General features: G+C 42.4%; 2 protein-coding genes and 2 long non-coding RNA genes across 5 annotated transcripts in view; 1 reads left to right on the plus strand and 3 right to left on the minus strand.

Annotated features, from left to right (window-relative positions):
• Positions 1-19,482, plus strand: part of LOC306838923 — a 63,047-nt gene that overhangs the window by 737 nt on the left and 42,828 nt on the right. The window lies entirely within an intron of this gene.
• On the minus strand, positions 1,088-3,848 carry LOC306839536. Its single transcript, XR_013781212.1, has 2 exons — positions 3,614-3,848; positions 1,088-2,706 (listed from the first exon to the last, which is right to left on the minus strand). It is a non-coding gene; the product is annotated as an uncharacterized lncRNA (long non-coding RNA).
• Positions 5,428-8,720, minus strand: LOC306838917 (uncharacterized protein). Its single transcript, XM_079367338.1, has 2 exons — positions 8,350-8,720; positions 5,428-6,525 (listed from the first exon to the last, which is right to left on the minus strand). Exons 1-2 carry the CDS (start codon positions 8,540-8,542, stop codon positions 5,573-5,575), a joined length of 1,146 nt encoding a protein of 381 aa, XP_079223464.1. The 5' UTR covers positions 8,543-8,720; the 3' UTR covers positions 5,428-5,572.
• Positions 9,264-13,506, minus strand: LOC306839752 (uncharacterized protein). Of its 2 annotated transcripts, XR_013781238.1 has the most exons (3): positions 13,026-13,506; positions 11,089-12,211; positions 9,264-9,633 (listed from the first exon to the last, which is right to left on the minus strand). XR_013781238.1 is itself a non-coding variant. In XM_079368637.1 (2 exons), exons 1-2 carry the CDS (start codon positions 13,216-13,218, stop codon positions 11,208-11,210), a joined length of 1,197 nt encoding a protein of 398 aa, XP_079224763.1. In that variant the 5' UTR covers positions 13,219-13,506; the 3' UTR covers positions 10,719-11,207. The 2 variants fall into 2 exon arrangements, 1 of the variants encoding a protein (XP_079224763.1); XM_079368637.1 differs by lacking the exon at positions 9,264-9,633 and having other exon boundaries at positions 10,719-12,211.

The raw sequence follows: 19,482 nt of genomic DNA on the forward strand, positions 1-19,482 counted from the left end.
AGCCTAAATAATTCTTTAGAGGGGTAAATGTCGTTCATGATTTTGAAACGTATTTCTTTGGTTTTAGGGGGTAAAGGTAGTTTGAGATACACAGATCTTAGTTTGCTGTCAGAACCTTCATCAAATTTACGCCAAATGTTATTGTTGTTTTGTTTTCCTGAAGAGAAACATCCTGCAGAGCTCAGTGTATTTTGCCCTCTTTCTCTCATTGGCCTCCTCGATACGGTCCTCGGAGCGTATGGAGAGTTCCAGGAGAACGATCTGCTTGGAGGTCTCTGAGATAAGTATTATTTCGGGCCGGATGAGAGCAATGGTGTTTGTTATGGCTTTCAGGACTTGGTCGTGGCACAGAGACATCAAACAGCAGCTGAGAATGTATTCCAGGGTCCCTGTATTTAGGAAAATGTTGCATGCTGTGACTCCATTAATCCCCAGCTGAACAGGTTGAATTAGCTTGGTTGTACATCGTAGACAGCCTGGATCACGAATCCTACATGGGGCTCTGCTTCCCACATCTTCGCCTGTGAGAACTTTAGTCTTTGGTAAACTTCAGTTCTATCTGAAACATCTTAATATTATTAATATAGTTTGTTCAGTGTTTCTTCGATATGACGATCTGCTGACGGCAGACTCAATAAGGATTGTGATAGGTTAAATCACCTCCCAGCCCACCTGTCAATCAGCTCAGCTACACGCCTTATTGTGAATAACTCTGATCCTTCATCCAATCAAAACTGATTGACTAATCAGAGCTGATAGTTACCTCCCTGACTGAATTTCCTCTTAGGGATGAAAATCTAGTTTTTCCTTTCTTACAATCTGTTGAATCATCTGTATTAACTAGGGTAAAGTTTGTACATGTTTTTTTTTCTTGTAGTTGAAGTTTAGTCAAGTCTAGAACAAGTTTCCTGGATTTTTTTTTTTTAAATCTAAATTTACAGAGGGTAATAACCACTGGTGTCAAAAGGGTAGCTGCTTCTTTCGCCTTGCATCATGTACTTATTAAAAAACTAAAATATTAGAAGTTTAAATAGAAAAATCTGTCCAGTCGGTACAGCAAAAAATAAAAACCTGGAAAACGTGGGAGTGGTTAGTCAACTGAAGCTTTATTGTTATACAAAAAGTACTGTATTAAATCTACACATTAATGATGAAATAAAGATAACTTTAGGAATAATTACAGAAATTAACTTTTCTTTTCAAAATCACAATTGAAGACACCAAATGTTGCCTTTGTACTTCAAAGGTAGCATGTCATGATCTTACATTTTCTTGTACTTCTGCTGCTCTATCTAACACACTTGTGTCTCTTGAGATAGTCATGCTGAGTGAATTTTCTTTCACAAACACAGCAACTGAACGGTTTCTCCCCTGTGTGGACAACAGAGTGTCGTTTCAGATTTCCATGTTGAGCAAATCTTTTCCCACAAACTGAACAGCTGAACGGTTTCACCTCGGCGTGCATAGCTGAGTGCTTTTTCAGAGTTCCTCGTTGAGCAAATTGTTTCCCACACACTGAACAAGTAAACGGAATCTTTCCTGTGTGGTCAAGAGAGTGTAGTCTCAATTGTACAAGTCGAAAAAAACTTTTACCACAAACTGAACAACTAAATGTTTTCTCTCCTGTATGAATTTGAGAGTGATAATTTAGAGCTCTACTTTCTCTGAACGTTTTACCACAAACTGAACAACTAAATGGTTTTTCTCCTGTGTGGATAAATGAGTGTTGTCTTAATAGTGCAATTCGAGAAAAACTTTTACCACAAACTGAACAACTGAATGGTTTCACTCCTGTGTGGACAACAGAGTGTCTTTTAAGGTCACCCTTTCGAACAAATCTTTTACCACAAACTAAACAACCAAAGGGTTTCTCCTCTGTGTGGAAGAGAGAGTGTGTTCTCTGATCGCCCTGTCGAGAAAACCTTTTGCCACAAACTGAACAACTGAATGGTTTCTCTCCGCTATGAATTTTCATGTGCGTCATCATCTCTCCTCTCCAGTTAAAACTCAGGTTACAAACTGAGCAGCTGAACGGTTTCTCTAAGGAATGGCGTTGCATGTGTTTATGTAAATTTATTTTCTTTGGGTATCTTTTACCACAAACTGAGCAACTAAATGGTTTCTCTCCTGCATGGATTTCTTTGTTTTTCAGATGTTTCATTTGTCCATAGCTTGTTAAACATTCAGAGGAGATAACCGATGTATCTCCAGTGTTACAGTTCACATCACTTACAGGTATGTCTTTGTTTTGAGGGTTTAAACCTTCCTGAGGTTGATCACCCTCCTCCCAATCACCACTGTCATCAGTATCAGATCCAGAAAAGTCTGAAGTCTTGTCAGGAGTATCTGGCTGTAAATGACTGTCTGGATTAAAGTCTCTGCCTGGTTCTGCTCCTCCACAGTCCTCTCCATCAGATTCTGTTTTTATATGCTGTGTGTCTCTGCTCTCTTCACTTTGGTTTTCATGATGCTGTGAGCTCTGAGGTTTCTCTTCTTCTTCTACTTCTTCTGTCTTCACAAGGACACGAAAAAAAGTGACCATGCCGATATCAGCCTCCTCTGACCCTTGAAGCTGCTCTGCCTCCTGACTACTCCACAGTTCCTCTTGTTCCACTTTAATGTGTGGTGGTTCTGGTGGGTCTTCCTTGCTCCTCTCTTGCTGCTCAGAGGGAACCTCTTCTTTTTTCACCGTCAGCAGCTGGACATCTGTGGAAAAAAGGGATTATTAAATTCTCTTTGGTTCAGTAAAGCCTGATCCTGTTTGTGTTTTCAAAGCCAATCTAAACTCTGCTCATGTTGAGAAGTTTCACTGAAGTCTGATCCTCTGCATCGTCAAATCAATGAGTGATATACGAGAAGGGGGAAAAAAACGACATCCCATCAGCTTTGATTACTAAATAAACAACTTGTTTTTCACACAACAGGTGCGTAGGAGATAATTGTTTCCATCAGAAACTGTAAAACTGTCTAACAAACATTTAAGTGTTTGTTTGAAAGTTAGAAAGTATGAGAGAGGAGACATGTCATATGATCACCGGTGCTAAGGTATGCTGTTACCTGATCAAACTGAATACTTTAACCCAATTACAGGATTACACACTGTTCAATGGAGTGCAATGAACGAAAAGATGATGCATTTAATTTATTTATTTTTTGTGGCAGAAAAACAATTTACCATGAAAACAATGAGTAGCTTTTGAAAACAACAATCCTCAGCGGCGGATGAGGAAATAAGGTGAATGTCAAACCCTGACGATGAGTGAAGTTTAACAAAGTTTCATAAAGAAAGACCTGACAGTGTTTGGTCCATGTTAGCTACTGTAGGGTTCAATGCTAACTCTGTTGTCTGTCAACTCGGAGCTAACCAGCTATCCTGAGACTTCCTGCACACTGCTGAATACAGCTACCTCCACTTACACCTGAAACTTTCCCCACTGTCTTCCAAAATAATCTGATCTGCATCAGACATATAATTATCTTTAAATCAGCCACTAAAGAGTCATTAAGTCTGTGATGTTGTTAGCAGGAGCTAGCTGTGGCTAACACTGTACGTCTCCGAACATTAGCTCATAAAGGCTCCCTGAACCATGAGCAGGATCAGAAGAACACCAACCTGCTCTGTGCAGCTTGATTTCTGGAGTTAAAATCACAGCCAGCAGTGATCTTTGTCGGAGGAGCTCCTCTTCGTATCCACATGCTGCTGCTGTTGTTGTTGTTGTTGTAGTTGTTGTTTGTCCTCTCGGCTCTGTGTGAGCCGCAGCGAGCAGCCGCCGTCTGAATAACTCTTTAAGATCCTGAAAGCCGGACATCTGACACGGAGAGAAGGACGAGAATACTCTGACAGCTTTCCTAACGTCACTCTGATAGCACACAGACACGTATGCTAACAGTCTATGATGCTAACTGGGAGAGAGCTGACGAAACCCGGAAACTGTAAAGCTCCCAATTGAATGGTGCACACCGCCCCCTGCTGGACCGGAGTCTTTGTAGCGGCTGCAGCTGGACCCCTCTCGTCCTTGGTCTTAGAGAAGAAGACGCCGAACAAATAGAAGTCAAATGGAAACACTGCGGAAAAACTGTTTCCAAGAAATGCAATTTTTTTTATAGAAGTTCATTTCGACGTTTAAACTCAAATGTGTCGTTTTCATTTCAAAGATATCATTTCAGTTTGAAATATTTAATAAATAACCACAAAATAGTTCATTAGATATTCACTCTTCCATTTGAAACAAAATCCCAGCTTTATTTGTTGTTATTTACAGTATAGAGCGTGTCAGGGAACTATGAGGACAAAATAACCAAAATAATCTTTCATCTTAATCGAGTTCAAATTCAAATCAGTTCAATTAATCGTGTTGTTTTGAGGCCATTTCGCTCAGCCCGACTTACAAACGGGCGCTGTTCATCAACAGGCAGGGGCCCCTGATAAATGGGAGACCCTGATAGTTGAAAGCTCATAAGTGGCTCAAATTGAACAAATTTTGCAATGACTGCAGGACACCTCACTGAGGGCGCTCCATCTGACAGCACTCACTCTCGCTGCGAAGCTAATGTTGCAGGCATTATTGCTCTGAAACGAAAGTTTGTAAATGAAAGTTATCAGAGAAAAATGAAGACAGGGATAACCTGTGTATAGGAGACACTCACTGGTTGGAGGGCCACACCAGACTCTAGAATCAACACTGCTTACAAAGTCTGGGCAAATTATTTGATTTGGTTATTTGTTGCTTTTAACGAGAGTCTGGAAAAGTCATGTGTGAGTATTGTATGCTTGTACAGCTTCCTCCATTTAAATATTTAATCTTGCATACTTTATTACTTTATTAATTCCTGAGAGGAATTCCAGTGTTACACTTGTGCACATAGGCCTGAATCACACACATGCACAAACAGGACCTGTGGACATGCATTAATGGACAGATGTGCTACACACTGCCAAGCAGGGAATGCTCCAGGGATGTGAAGAACATCGTGGCAGTGTTTGGAAAGTGACCTGGCTCCTCTTCAGCACCAAGAGCGACTTCCATATTTACACTTTGTTCCGCACTGAGACTTGAACCGGTGACCTTCGTGTTCCTACAGACTGAGCTACTGCCGCTCCCAAATGTTTGATTTTACATTTCAAATAATTAAAGAAATCAACAACTCTATAGATAACTGTGTCACTCTGTAAATGTGTTTATTATAAAATATGCAAAACCAACTGAGGGATCGGCTGACCTAGAGAGGAGCCAACCAACTCACAATCAACGGCGTTATGAGGAAACAAACTTGGAGGACGAAAGGCTCTGACGCACCAATATCAGCTGTTAGTCCAAACTGAACAGTCAGTGGTTGATTGTTGCTCTAATTTTGTGTCCTGCCTGTCTGTATACTGCTACTGGATGCCTTGAATTTCCCTCGGGATCAATAAAGTATCTATCTAGTTTTTGCGATGTGTCCAGCTCAGTCGCCATCCATCTGCCTTTTTTTTTTTTTTTTTTTTTAAATCAGTGTAGGCCAACATCTTGGTCAGCATTCAAGTTTTGACAATTTCAAGCCATGTAAATCTCTTAATGCACAAACTGAAACTTTACAATTTTTCCGCTGTGTGTGAAGCAGAGTGTTTTTTTAGATCTGTACTTCGTATGTATCTTTTACCACAAACTGAACAGCTCAATGGTTTCTCTCCCCAGTGGACAGTAGAGTGTGTATTCAGGTCTATATTGAATCTGAATCTCTTACCACAAACTGAACAGCTCAATGGTTTCTCTCTTGTGTGGATAAGCAAGTGTGCTTTTAGATTTCCATTGAATCTGAATGTTTTATCACAAAATGGACAACTAAATGGTTTCTCTCCTGTGTGGATAAGCATGTGAGCTTTTAGATTTCCATTGGCTCTGAATGTTTTACCACAAACTGAACAGCTAAATGGTTTCTCTCCTGTGTGGATAAGCATGTGTTTTTTTAGATTTGCATTGACTTTGAATCTTCTACCACAAACTGAGCAAACCGATGGTTTCTCTCCTGCAGCACATTCAGAGGAGCTAACTGATGTATTTCCAGTTTTACAGTTCACATCACTTCCAGGTACGTCTTTGTTTTGAACAGGGTTCAAACCTTCCTGAGGTTCACTGGTCTCCCAATCACACCTACCATCATCAGTCTCAGAGTGTAACGACTCTTCATCAGTAACAGGCTGTAAATAAATGTCTGGATTAAAGTCTGAGTCTGATCCCTCACACTTCTCTCCTTTAGCTTCTGTTTTTGAATATTCCTCTCTGGTCTGATCAGTTTGGGTTTGTTGAAGCTGTGAGGACTGAGGTTTCTCTTCATCGTCCTCTTCGGTTTTCACAGGGAGAGGAAAAGGGAATTTGATGACATGAGCATCCACTGATCCTTGAAGCTGCTCTCCCTCCTGACTGCTCCAGACTTCTTCCTCTTTAATGTGTGCTGGTTCTGGTGGGTCCTCCTGGTTCAGACTGGAGCCCCTCTCCTGCTGCTCAGGGGGAACCTCTTCATCTCTCACCACCAGCAGCTGGACGTCTGTGGAGAGTCAAACATTTGAGCTTTTTAACTTCTGTACTCATCTCATTTGTGTTTAATGAAAAACTAAACTAAGCGGGACACAGTGTCACGTTAAACCAGAACACCACACGCCATCGTATGTTTGTTTTTCAAAGTGGGAAAATAAAGAATATCACAAGAGAAGGAGAGCGGTTACTGAATATCAGCGCGGCTGCTGTGATCATGTAACAGAATCCCACAACAACAACAACCCTTAACCTCCAACGTCACTTAAACTGTTATGGAAAATTTTACTTCACGAGTACCATGTGTGTTTTTTTTATGCTGTACACGTCTCATATATATCTGTCATATAAAATGTGTCTTCAGGCAGTGACCCTATGTGGCGTGATGGGGCAGTGACCCTATGTGGCGTGATGGGGCAGTGACCCTATGTGGCGTGATGGGGCAGTGACTCTATGTGGCGTGATGGCCTCTTTCTCTCATCACCCTGTGAGAATAAATGTTCATTGAGACCAGATGGATCTTGGGGGTTTTCATTGAATAGTTCTTCTCACTCTTTATCCACGACACTGTCTTGTTGCCAAGCAACCAAAGATATTCTCCACTTGTTCCTTGTAAAGGCCTACAATCACTGATCTCTTTACTTTGACCTCCATACATGCTGCTTGAAGTGACGTCAGTCTGCAGCTCGTTCTCCTCTCGTCAGAGTGCAGCAGGCAGGTGAGAGGGAGTAACCATGGTGATGTCTGTCAATCAACCATGTCCCGCCCCCCTTGATAAATATAAATCTCTTCTTTCAGTAAAACTAACTTAACCATGTGTCACTAAATGAACACAGTGTGTTAGATGATAAACTAGCGTTAGTCCAGTGATGTCACAGTTTGTAAACAAAGGCTGCAGAGCTGACAGGAACCTTCGAGCACAGTAACACAAGAGAGAAGGTGAGAAGGCAGAACAAACACCGAGCTGTGGGAGGGGCTACTGCCCTTTGTGATGTCATGAAGGGAACATCTCCATCTATAATATTGATTGTGATTATGACATTTAAACTTGAGAACATCTGACTTATTAAATTGTGAAAACAGAAGATCTTTGCAGGGATCATTTTAAAATGGGATTTCTGAAAACGGTTTTCAGTCACCAAAGTTAGTATGTTTTTTTTAATGGAGAATAATGAAAGCAAGAGTACACAAGTCATGCACTATTTTATACAAACATAAATGTAAATTATTTTTGTAGAAGGCAAACCAAGTAGTTTTATTTCCACAAATTAGTGAACAACATAAAAACACTAAAACTTAACAAGTTGAAGAGAATAAAACATGATAATGGTTTTAAATCCAGATCAAACCTCTTTTACCATTTATTTTTACTTTAGTTCATTTGTTCTTAAAGTCATACTCAGTCTATAATCATGTGGTTTGTACCTTTTTATAAATGTAACAGTCAAACTTTGATTCAAATAAAAGGTTGGGTAAAAACAGTGAGGGTTCAGCTGCAGTCTTTCAAACACAGTGGGTGATCTAACTTCCTCCGCTGACTGACCAATCAGAGCCCTTCAGGAGCTGCATACTCTATTGCCAAAAGTCCCTGGACCTTCAGAAAGTACAGAACCCCTAGCAGGGTCTTTTTTAGGGGTACACTTCTACCCTGCTTGATTTGGTGGAAGTTCTGGGGTACAGCTCCTCTGGTCGAAAAGGGGCTTAAGACTTATTAATTTACAGTACTATTATTTTTATGTCAAGACATCCTGAGGGAGCTGTTCACCTTTCTGTGCTGGCTGTTTTTGATGTCTCACAAGTTTAGAGGAATACCACATAAAAAGTGAACTGCACTAACCTGATCCCTGTAAGCGGACTTCCGGGTTAAAAACAACATCCAGTAGTTTTTGTTGTCGCTCATTTTCCTCTTTGGATCGACAAATTTCCTCCTCATATTCTGCTAGCGTTCTTTCAAACAGCTCAAATATCTCTTCAGCAGCTGCACTCAGTCTCTGGTTCACTAAAGCTCTCAGCAGCTGGACTTTAGACATCTTGATCAGATCTCTCTGCAGCTTTTCTTTCACACACAGTCCGCTGGGAAAACGTGTTCGGTCGCTGGGACTCAATTCAAGAGTGAAAGAGTTTAAAACAAAGCGGAAGCTTTCACGTCAGGATGAACATAATGTGCTCAAGTTAATGATTCAATCCAAACCAACAGGCTCTTTTAGTTCATCGTGATTTTACTGGAAAATACAGAGTTAGGCCATTAGCAAAAAAAGAAGGAGAAAAGAAAGGTGGGTGTTGAAGACATTAGCGCCACCTACTGTGCTGGAGTATGGGCCTGAGTACTGGGGTGCAGACAGTCCCTCCTGTCCGTGCAGTATACCTTTAGGAGCTCCTGTTCATTGAACCAGGTGATGAACTCGTTTAAATCAAGACCTCCGTCACGTGGATGACCTGGCTGAGAGGGCAGCAGAACACACCAGACACAAACACAACCAAGAAACCTTTTAGAAAGAACAGTCTGCCAGTTTCAAGCTGTTCTGGAGAGAGTTGCACACAGGGCTGAAAATCAGGAGACTGTTTAGGATGTTTGAAGCACTTTGAACTCTTGAAGCCAAGAGCAAGTCTACTTTAACATGAACTCCTCCTGTCCAAAACTCAGAAAACTCCTTTTCACAGTGAACGTTAAGAACATCTGTTCTTGACTATCTAAGAAAATCTTGATGTTGGCGAAAATTCTGGCTGTTCTTACAAACCTGAGTTTTCTGACGTTCTTTCGCTGAGTGAATCTTCTATCACAAACACTGCAACTGCACGGTTTCTCTGCTGAGTGTAAAACATAAGGTTCTTTTAGAGAACTTTACCACAGACTGAAAAACTGAACGGTTTCTCCCCTGTGAGGACCTTAGAGCGTCTGTTTAGAGAACCACTTTGTGTGAATCTCTGATCACACACACTAAGCAAATCAAAAGTTTCTTCCCCGTGTGTTGCCTCAGACGACTTTGCACTCCCCACATACAGATGCAGTTTTCAAAGCGGCACAGGATCAAATCTGACTATTGCCTCCTTTCATGCATGTCAGTCCGCAATCGCTCTGTCCCGTCTCTACAACAGAGGCATGAAAAGTCCAAAACTGAACCTTTGAAAAAAAGAGCAAAAGTTTGACGTTACCTTTATGCTTTAACAGAGACATTTGACAAATATCTTGAGGTTTCATTCTTACAGGCTGCTCTTTTTTTCCATATATATTTTTATTCACAACCAATAGAAGGAATACAAGCATACTCTTTTAAAAAAACACAGTAACACCAAAAATAAAAGAACTGAAAGAAAAAACAGACTATAATCCCCCAACCTGGATCACTCCACTGTAATACGTAAACAGAGAGAGAGAGAGAAAAAAAATAGAAATATTAGTGATAAGAAAGTAAAAAAAAAAATAATAATAATAACTTTGATTTTGTCTCCTATGTAATATCCGGGAGGAGTTTGAAGTTTGGCTAAATACATTATTACTGGATGGCAGATGCTGTGAAATTTGTTCCTGGACCCTCTCAGTAAATATTTAACCGTTTCCATTTGTATGAAGTGTAATAAATCACATTGGGTGGGCTTGATGACTTCCAATGCAATGGTATTCTTCTGCGTGCAGGCAGTGTTATAAAAGCAATAATATCTGAACGTCTTCTCCTCAGTGTGTAGTTATCTTTATTTGTAATACCAAATACAGCTGCAGCTGCTCTTTGTTGGAGATCTTAATATTAATTAGATCTTAACCCCCCCCCCCTCCCCCCTTAAGATAAAAGAGCAGGACATGGCCAAAACGTGAGTTAAATTAGCGCAAGTATTATGACATCTGTCACAGCTAGCATACATATTTGAAAGTTTAGCTTTGGAGAAATGAACCCGATGCAGAACTTTGAATTGTAGAATATTCAACTTTGCACAGGAAGTACTATCATTTATTCTTTAAAGAGCAAAGTTCCAGCTGCCATCTTCCATGTTCCCCCAGTTCAATTTCCCAATCTGCCTTAATTTTTGCAATAGATGTGTTTTCGAAAGAGGATATATATATATAGTTATGTATTTTAGAAATTACACCTTTTGACGCATGAGAGATTGCCAGCATGTCATCTAACTTCAAAAGCTAAAGGTCCGTTTGGAAAATCGGGTTCTTGATGTTGGAGAAAATTCTGGCTGTTCTTACAAACCTGAGTTTTCTGACGTTCTTTCGCTGAGTGAATCTTCTATCACAAACACTGCAACTGCATGGTTTCTCTGCTGAGTGTAAAACATAAGGTTCTTTTAGAGAACTTTACCACAGACTGAAAACTGAACGGTTTCTCCCCTGTGAGGACCTTAGAGCGTCTGTTTAGAGAACCACTTTGTGTGAATCTCTGATCACACACACTAAGCAAATCAAAAGTTTCTTCACCGTGTGTTGCCTCAGACGACTTTGCACTCCCCACATACAGATGCAGTTTTCAAAGCGGCACAGGATCAAATCTGACTATTGCCTCCTTTCCTGCACGTCAGTCCGCAATTGCTCTGTACAGCTCTCTACAACAGAGGCATGAAAAGTCCAAAACTGAACCTTTGAAAAAACGGCAAATGTTCGACATTACCCTTCTACCGTCACGGTGACATCTTGAGGTTTTCAAGATTTGTATTTATCACATATTCATACAGATGTGCAGTGAAATGTAAACGGTTTCATTTTTTCTTTCTGCTCTTAGCAACACACTTGTGTGTTCTGAAATTCTGTTTATAACTGAATGTTCTGTCACAAATACTGCAACTAAATGGTTTCTCTCCCGTGTGTAAAATGGAGTGTCTTTTCAGATCTCCACTATTTGTAAACCCTTTACCACAAACTGAACAACTGAACGGTTTCTCCCCTGTGTGGACAAGAGAGTGTTGTTTGAGAGTTCCACGTTGTGTGAATCTCTTCCCACAAACTGTACAACTAAATGGTTTCTCCCCTGTGTGGACCACAGAGTGTCGTTTAAGGTCTGTATTTTGTGTGAATCTTTTACTACAAACTGAACAGCTCAATGGTTTCTCTCCCGTGTGAACGAAAGAGTGTCTTTTTAGATCGACATTATCTCTGTATGTTTTATCACAAACTGAGCAAGCAAATTGTTTATCTCCTGTAAGGATTCTTTCATGTTTCCGCAGTTTTTTCTTTCGTCCTGAGCTCGTAGGACATTCAGAGGAGCTAACTGATGTATTTCCAGTTTTACAGTTCACATCACTTCCAGGTACGTCTTTGTTTTGCACAGGGTTCAAACCTTCCTGAGGTTCACTGGTCTCCCAATCACACCTACCATCATCAGTCTCAGAGTGTGACGACTCATCATCAGTAACCGGCTGTAAATAACTGTCTGGATTAAAGTCCGAGTCTGATCCCTCACACTTCTCTCCTTTAGCTTCTGTTTTTGAATATTCCTCTCTGGTCTGATCAGTTTGGGTTTGTTGAAGCTGTGAGGACTGAGGTTTCTCTTCATCGTCCTCTTCGGTTTTCACAGGGAGAGGAAAAGGGAATTTGATGACATGAGCATCCACTGATCCTTGAAGCTGCTCTCCCTCCTGACTGCTCCAGACTTCTTCCTCTTTAATGTGTGCTGGTTCTGGTGGGTCCTCCTGGTTCAGACTGGAGCCCCTCTCCTGCTGCTCAGGGGGAACCTCTTCATCTCTCACCACCAGCAGCTGGACGTCTGTGGAGAGTCAAACATTTGAGCTTTGTAACTTCTGTACTCATCTGATTTGTGTTTAATGAAAAACTAAACTAAGCGGGACACAGTGACTGGGGGAATTCAGTCTAATAATCAGTGACCGAGTGCAAACAGCAAACATTCAAGGGGGAGGGGAGAAACCAGGAAGTGTACTAAAGGAGGTGCGGTCGGAAAAAAGAGGAAGTGAAATGAAACAAGATAGTGATCTTTACTACAACCACCTTTAACTGTTTACAGGTCTCTTTTAACCAGCAAATGTTTTTTCTCTCCTCACAGGTTATGTACATTATACTATATAAGTTTAAGTCTAATGCTAATGCTAACTGCACAGGTTTAACCTGTAATTATGTTTACTCTTAGTCACATAGGGACAGCTAAATCTTGTTTGGGGATTATTGTATACAGAGGGGAGGGGGGACAGCGGGTGTGTATTGTAACCAATGTCTTGTGTCCTGCCTGTCTGTATACTGCTACTGGATGCCCTGAATTTCCCTCGGGATCAATAAAGTATCTATCTATCTATCTTTATGCGAGGGAAAAATATATTCACAAACATTTCACCACTCTCTATGAGCACCATCATTGTCATTAAAGTTCTTCGACTACTGTGAGGAATGCTTGATGCACTGTATTGGTGTATGTCTGCATTGATCACATTTGAATGGTCATAAGTTGTCTCACACAGACTTCCTGAGGGAGCTGTTCACCTCTCTTTGCTGGCTGTCATGGCAAAGGAGAGTTTTTTGATGTCTCACAAGTTTAGAGGAATACCACATAAAAAGTGAACTGCACTAACCTGATCGATGTAAGCGGACTTCCGGGTTAAAAACAACATCCAGTAGTTTTTGTTGTCGCTCATTTTCCTCTTTGGATCGACAGATTTCCTCCTCATATTCTGCTAGCGTTCCTTCAAACAGCTCAAATATCTCTTCAGCAGCTGCACTCAGTCTCTGGTTCACTAAAGCTCTCAGCAGCTGGACTTTAGACATCTTGATCAGATCTCTCTGCAGCTTTTCTTTCACACACAGTCCGCTGGGAAAACGTGTTCGGTCGCTGGAACTCAATTCAAGAGTGAAAGAGTTGAAAACAAAGCGGAAGCTTTCACGTCAGGATCAACATTATGTGCTCAAGTTAATAATTCAATCCAAACCAACGGGCTCTTTTAGTTCATCGTGTATTTGCAGGAAAGTAGAGACAGTTGTTAGCGTTGCGTACTGTAGCTGCTTCCGGTTCGTACTTCCGGTTCTTTGTTTAATGGCGGGAGTTTTAAGACGCACGTTTCAGGGCGTTACCGCCACCTGCTGCGCTGGAGTGTGGGCCTGAGTAGCTTTAACATTTAGAGGAATACAAACATTTTAATGAGACCCTCTTCACTAAACCAGAAGTTTCGGGGTTCGTATTTTTCTTTTCTTAAGCTTCAAAGAGTCTTGTTTTTTTATTTATTTAACAAAAGGCAACGACACATGTTCAGCTGTTCCTTGTTCTAGAAATCTGCATTCTGCAAACATGTATTTCCTTTTTTTTTTTTTTTTTTGACATGGTGCAGAGTTTAAAATCTACAAAAAATGATTCCAGAATTAGAAGAGAAGTTAGGTATTTGAAGTTTAGTGCTTTATCAAAAATATGACATTGTGGCGACACTATTCTGTAGGTCTCACACACAAACTTACACTTTATTCTGGAGGCTGAGTTTCCGGGGTGGGGCGGAAGTATAAAGAGGGTTCCGGGGCCGCACTTGACTGATTTTTTTCTGCATGTGAAGTGAGTTGCAAACAAAGCTGTAGAGACTCAGAGATATTTTTTGAACCAAGGATTACAGAGGTTTGGCTGAAGAAGCAGACGGACCTTTGTTGGCTTCCCGCCAGTTTTCTGTGCATGCTCTGCTGCCCTGCGTGCCTGACGGTGACTCTACGGATGTGGCTGCTGTCGCGGAGCACCAAAGGATGGAGACCAGCCTGTGTTTTTACCACCGCCGTTTTGGAGTGAAGGCCCGGCGTTGTATCCCACCATGTTCCTTCCAGCAGCCGGGAAACGAAAAGGCAGGCACTCGCTAGCAGCTGCGTGTACCGTTTGGATGCAGCTAAGTTGGCCATTGCTAAAGAGGAGTTCGCCAACATGGAGCGGCCATGGTCCTCATCCCTGCACATGGTTCCTAAGTCGGATGGGGGTTGGCGCCCTAGTGGGGATTTCTGGCGTCTAAACAATGCTACTACTAACGACAGGTACCCGGTCCCCCATATTCAGGATTTTTCTGTACACCTGGCAGGAGCTGTCATTTTCTCGAAGGTTGATTTGGCGAGAGGGTACCACCAGGTCGTCACTCCTTTTGGGCTGTTTGAGTTTTTGAGGATGCCGTTTGGCTTGAAGGGTGCTGCGCAGACGTTCCAGCGGCTTCTGGACTCTGTGTTGTGAGATATGCCTCTCCTTTTTGTGTATCTGGATGATATACTGGTGGCAAGTGCTTCTGCAGAGGAGCACAGGGTACACCTCTGCCTGCTTTTTGAGCGCCTGAATGACCACGGATTGATTGTGAACCCAGCTAAATGTCAGTTTGGGCTTTCAGAGATTGAGTTCCTGGGTCACTGCATTTCCCGATGAGGTGCTGTCCCCCTTCCTACCAAGGTCGGAGCGGATTCAGCTTTTCCCCACCCCTCCTCTGTGAAGCCCCTGCAGGAGTTTTTGGGCATGTTCAATTTCTACAACCGTTTCATTCCTTGAGCTGCCCACATAATGCACCCTTTGTATGAAGCTCTGAAAGGCAAAGAGGGAAACCAGGACATTGAGTGGACACCTGAGAGGTTAGAAGCATTTGGCAAATCTAAGACAGCGCTTGCTAACGCTGCATTGTTAGCCCATCCCGACCCTGCAGCACCGGACTGCCTCTTTCGAGCACCGATTGCCACTGTTCATAGACTGTGGACCAGCTGGTGGATTTGGAGGTGCAAGCACTGCGCACAGCCGAGTCTAGTTTGCAGTTGGACGATGTGTCTTTTCAGGACAGTGGGGCGGCCCTCCTTTGTGACGTCTCTATGGATAAGCCCTGCCCTTTGGTCCCGACTGCTTGGCGACGTCGTATTTTTGATGCTGTTCATTCCCTGTCACAATCCGGGGTTAAAGCTTCAGTTAAATTGGTGGGTGCCAGGTTTGTGTGGCCTGGCCTCAGAAAAGACATTAGAGCTTGGGCCTCTACCTGTGTGGCATCTCAGCGCACCAAGGGGCATCGTCACATTACAGCTCCTTTGGGGTCATTTCCGATTCCTGAGAGACGCTTCAAGCATGTTCATGTGGATCTGGTCGGTCCTTTTCCCCCGTCGCGCAGTTTCACTCACCTGCTTACCATGGTGGAGAGAACCACACGGTGGCCTGAGGCGGTTCCCCTCTTGTCTACGACTTCAGCGGAGGTGGACCGGGCATTCCTGTACTCATCAATCAATCAATCTTTATTTATATAGCGTCAATTCATAACAGGCGTTATCTCGAGACACTTTACAAAAGCAGGTAAAGGACCTTACTGTTTGTCTGTTAACATTAACAAAAGAGCAGGTAACAAGACCATGCTCATTGTTATGTTTACAAAAAGCAGGTAAAGGACCTGACTGATGGCTATATTACAAGAGCCCAGCTTAATCGGTCATAGCGTGGCAAGAACAAACTTCCTTTTAACAGGCAGAAATCTTCAGCAGACCCGGATCATGATGAACAGCTATCTGCTAAACTGTGCTGGGCTTGAAAATGGGACAAGATGCAGAAAGAAGAATAGGATAGGATAGGTTGGGGGGGGGGGTGTTTGGACAGGCCATCCTCACCAACAGTCCCAAGGAACCTAAGAGAGCTCAGGAGCTCCCAGAAAAAGGAGAGGTTAGAATATGAAGATAGTGACAAGCAGTAATAAGATATGAAAGCTGGGAGAGAAAGAGGGAAAGAGATAAGAGATCCTGGTGCCAGTTCCCCCGGTAGTCTAGGCCTATAGAAGCATAACTATGAGCTGGTCCTAAGCCAGCCCTAACTATAAGATTTCTCAAAAAGAAAAGTTTTATGTCTATTCTTAAAAGTACCTAGTGTGTCTGCCTCCCGGACCCCGACTGGTAGACGATTCCAAAGGAGCGGTGCCTGATAACTAAAGGCTCTACCTCCCATAGTACTTTTAGAGACTATAGGCACCACGAGCAGGCCTGCATTTTGGGAACGTAATGTTCTTGTCGGATAGTACGGTACAATTAACTCTTTAAGATAGGATGGTGCCTGACCGTTTAGAGCTTTGTAGGTGAGCAGAAGGATTTTAAATTCTATTCTAGATTTTATAGGGAGCCAATGGAGAGAAGCCAATACAGGAGTAATGTGGTCCCTTTTCCTAGTTCTAGTAAGAACACGAGCTGCAGTGTTTTGGATGAGTTGAAGGGTCTTTAGAGATTTACCATAGCATCCTGATAAAATAGAATTACAGTAATCCAACCTGGAGGTAACAAATGCATGAACTAATTTTTCAGCATCATTTTGTGACAGGATCTGTCTGATCTTAGAGATAATATGAAGATGAAAATAAGCTGTCCTTGAAATTTGTTTAATGTATGAATCAAAGGACATATCCTGATCAAACAGAACTCCTAGGTTCCTACAAGTGGTACCAGAGGCTACGCTAATACTACTAAGGGCCGTCATATCGGCAGAGAAAGTCTCTCTAAGGTTCTTAGGTCCAATCACTATAACTTTAGTCTTGTCTGAGTTGAGCAGCAAGAAGTTTCTGGTCATTCAGGTCCTGATGTCCTTGAGGCAGGCTTCTAGTTTACGAAGCTGGTTGGTGTCTTCTGGCTTCATTGCTATGTAGAGCTGAGTATCGTCTGCATAGCAATGAAAGTTTATGGAGTGTTTTCTCATAATACTACCTAGAGGAAGCATATATAATGTAAATAGAATCGGACCAAGCACTGATCCTTGAGGCACTCCATGGCTAACTTTGGTGTGCATAGAGGTCTCATCATGAACATGCACAAACTGAGATCTGTCTGATAAATAGGATCTAAACCAACTTAAAGCAGTCCCTGTAACTCCAAGCAATTGTTCTATTCTCTGTAACAGATTCTGATGGTCAATTGTGTCAAAAGCAGCACTAAGCTCTAACAGGACAAGCACAGATAGAAGTCCCCTGTCTGAGGCTAACAGAAGATCATGTGTAACTCTAACTAGTCTCAGTGCTATGGTAAGCTCTAAATCCCGACTGGAACTCCTCAAACAAGCTGTTGTTGTGGAGAAAATCACACAACTGATTAGCTACCACTTTCTCTAAGATCTTGGAGGTAAAAGGAAGGTTAGATATAGGTCTATAGCTAGCTAGAGTTCCTGAATCAATAGTAGGCTTTTTAAGGAGCGGTTTAATTACAGCTACTTTAAATGACTGGGGTACATAACCTGCTGCTAAAGATATATTGATCATATCTAGTATGGAGCTGCTAACTAGAGGAGAGACTTCCTTAAACAACTTGGTTGGGATTGGATCTAAAAGACAGGTTGACGGTTTAGACGCAGAAATAATCGAATTTAGTTCTGAGAGATTAAGTGGAAAAAAACAGTCGAGGTTAGTATCAGAATTTGGAACCGTTTCTGCTGTATCCAAAATATAGGAGGAATCTGCACTAAGTAAAGGTAGTAAGTTGCTAATTTTGTCTCATGGGTGTCACGGTTTGGGGTTCCTTTGGACATGACGTCTGATAGAGGCCCCCAGTTTACCTCAGAGCTGTGGAATGCGGTGGCTGGGAGCTTGGGGGTTAAACTTCACCAAACCACCGCATACCACCCACAGGCCAATGGCCTGTGTGAGCAGTTCCACCGTACCATGAAGGCTGCCCTCCGCGCGTCTTTAGTGGATAGTAGCTGGATGGACAGACTGCCGTGGGTGTTGTTGGGGCTATGTTCTGCCCCCAAGGAGGACCTGCATTCCTCCTCTGCTGAGCTGGTTCTGGGTCAGACTTTGAGATTCCCGGGGGAGTTCCTTCCTGGGGTCTCAGGGTTGGGCCCCGTTGTGGTTGGGAGGTCTGGCTTACGGGGGGAGGCAAAGGTTTTCTCACCTGTTGCAGTGCACCACTGCATCCCCCAGTCATACGTTCCCAAAGACCTCATGTCGGCGAAGTATGTTTTCATCAGACATGAAGCGCACTGCTCTCCCCTGCAGTCGCCGTATGACGGCCCCTTTCGGGTGTGAGAAGCGGGGCGTAAGTTTTTCCTGGTTGAGATGAAGCCTGCTCATGTGCTTCAGGAGGATCAGGTGGAGATGGCTCGTCCTGCACGCCGGGCCGTCCTCCTAACCCTACCTCTTTGTCTCTTCCTGTTGTACCTCAGGTGGCTGTTCAGCATAGTCGCAGGGGTAGGAAGGTCAAGTTGCCTAAGCTGTATTGTTGAAGTTTCATTATATGCATTTTTGTTTTGCATGCTGTTTCACGTATGTTCCTGGCTGGCTGTGTTATTTTGGGTGTTCTGGAGGGGGGCCTATGTAGCGGCACTATTCTGTAGGTCTCAAACACAAACTTGCACTTTATTCTGGAGGGTGAGTTTCCGGTATGATATTTTTGTCTCTTTTTCTTCGACCTCCACAACATTACATCTAAAACACACTCAGAGAATGAAGACGCTAACTTTGAGAATGATAGAATTCAACAACTCTGCAGACAAACTCAGGGAACAGTTTAGAAACATAACGTGAGACAAGAGGAGAGATTAGTTGAACAGTGTGTTATGAGGAAATTGTGAAGATTGATTTTAATGCACAATTTAAGGGGACATGAAAAATCTCCTTTTGAAAGAGTTTTTGAACATTTGTTTGTGTAACCTGAGAGTCTACTGACCCACAACATGTGAATTAAATCCATCCAATCCTTTGTTTGTGATCTGCAGAACAACAACACTCACAACTCTCTGACAACACACAAAAAAATGCTCCGTTTAAAACAAGCTCTCCACAGTGGGATTCTTGTTTAAAAAAAAAAAAATCCCCTCCCCTGGTATCTCCTTCCATGGATCTGAAAGTGTCCTTTTTTCTGCTGCTCTTTGTGTTTCTTTGAATTTGACTTCCATCACAAACATGGCAAATAAACTGTGTCTCAGATGTGTGGACAAAAAAAGTGTTGTTGAAGGGCTCCATGATGTTTCAATCTGTGACCACAAACTGAACAACTTAACAGTTTCTAGGTGTCAACAATCATGACGTCACAGATGTTCACTCAGAGCAAATCTTTTCCCACAAACTTAACAACCAAACGGTT

This window comes from Symphodus melops (assembly GCF_947650265.1).
Source record: "Symphodus melops genome assembly, chromosome: 18".
Taxonomy (NCBI): domain Eukaryota; kingdom Metazoa; phylum Chordata; class Actinopteri; order Labriformes; family Labridae; genus Symphodus; species Symphodus melops.

Excerpts from the sequence above, each read along its gene's own strand:
- LOC306838917 (XM_079367338.1), bottom strand. The coding sequence starts at position 8,542 with ATGTCTAAAGTCCAGCTGCTGAGAGCTTTAGTGAACCAGAGACTGAGT. Across the intron at positions 6,526-8,349 it reads AGTCCGCTTACAGGGATCAG|ACGTCCAGCTGCTGGTGGTG; the intron begins GTTAGTGCAGTT and ends GACTCTCCACAG.
- LOC306839752 (XM_079368637.1), bottom strand. The coding sequence starts at position 13,218 with ATGTCTAAAGTCCAGCTGCTGAGAGCTTTAGTGAACCAGAGACTGAGT. Across the intron at positions 12,212-13,025 it reads AGTCCGCTTACATCGATCAG|ACGTCCAGCTGCTGGTGGTG; the intron begins GTTAGTGCAGTT and ends GACTCTCCACAG.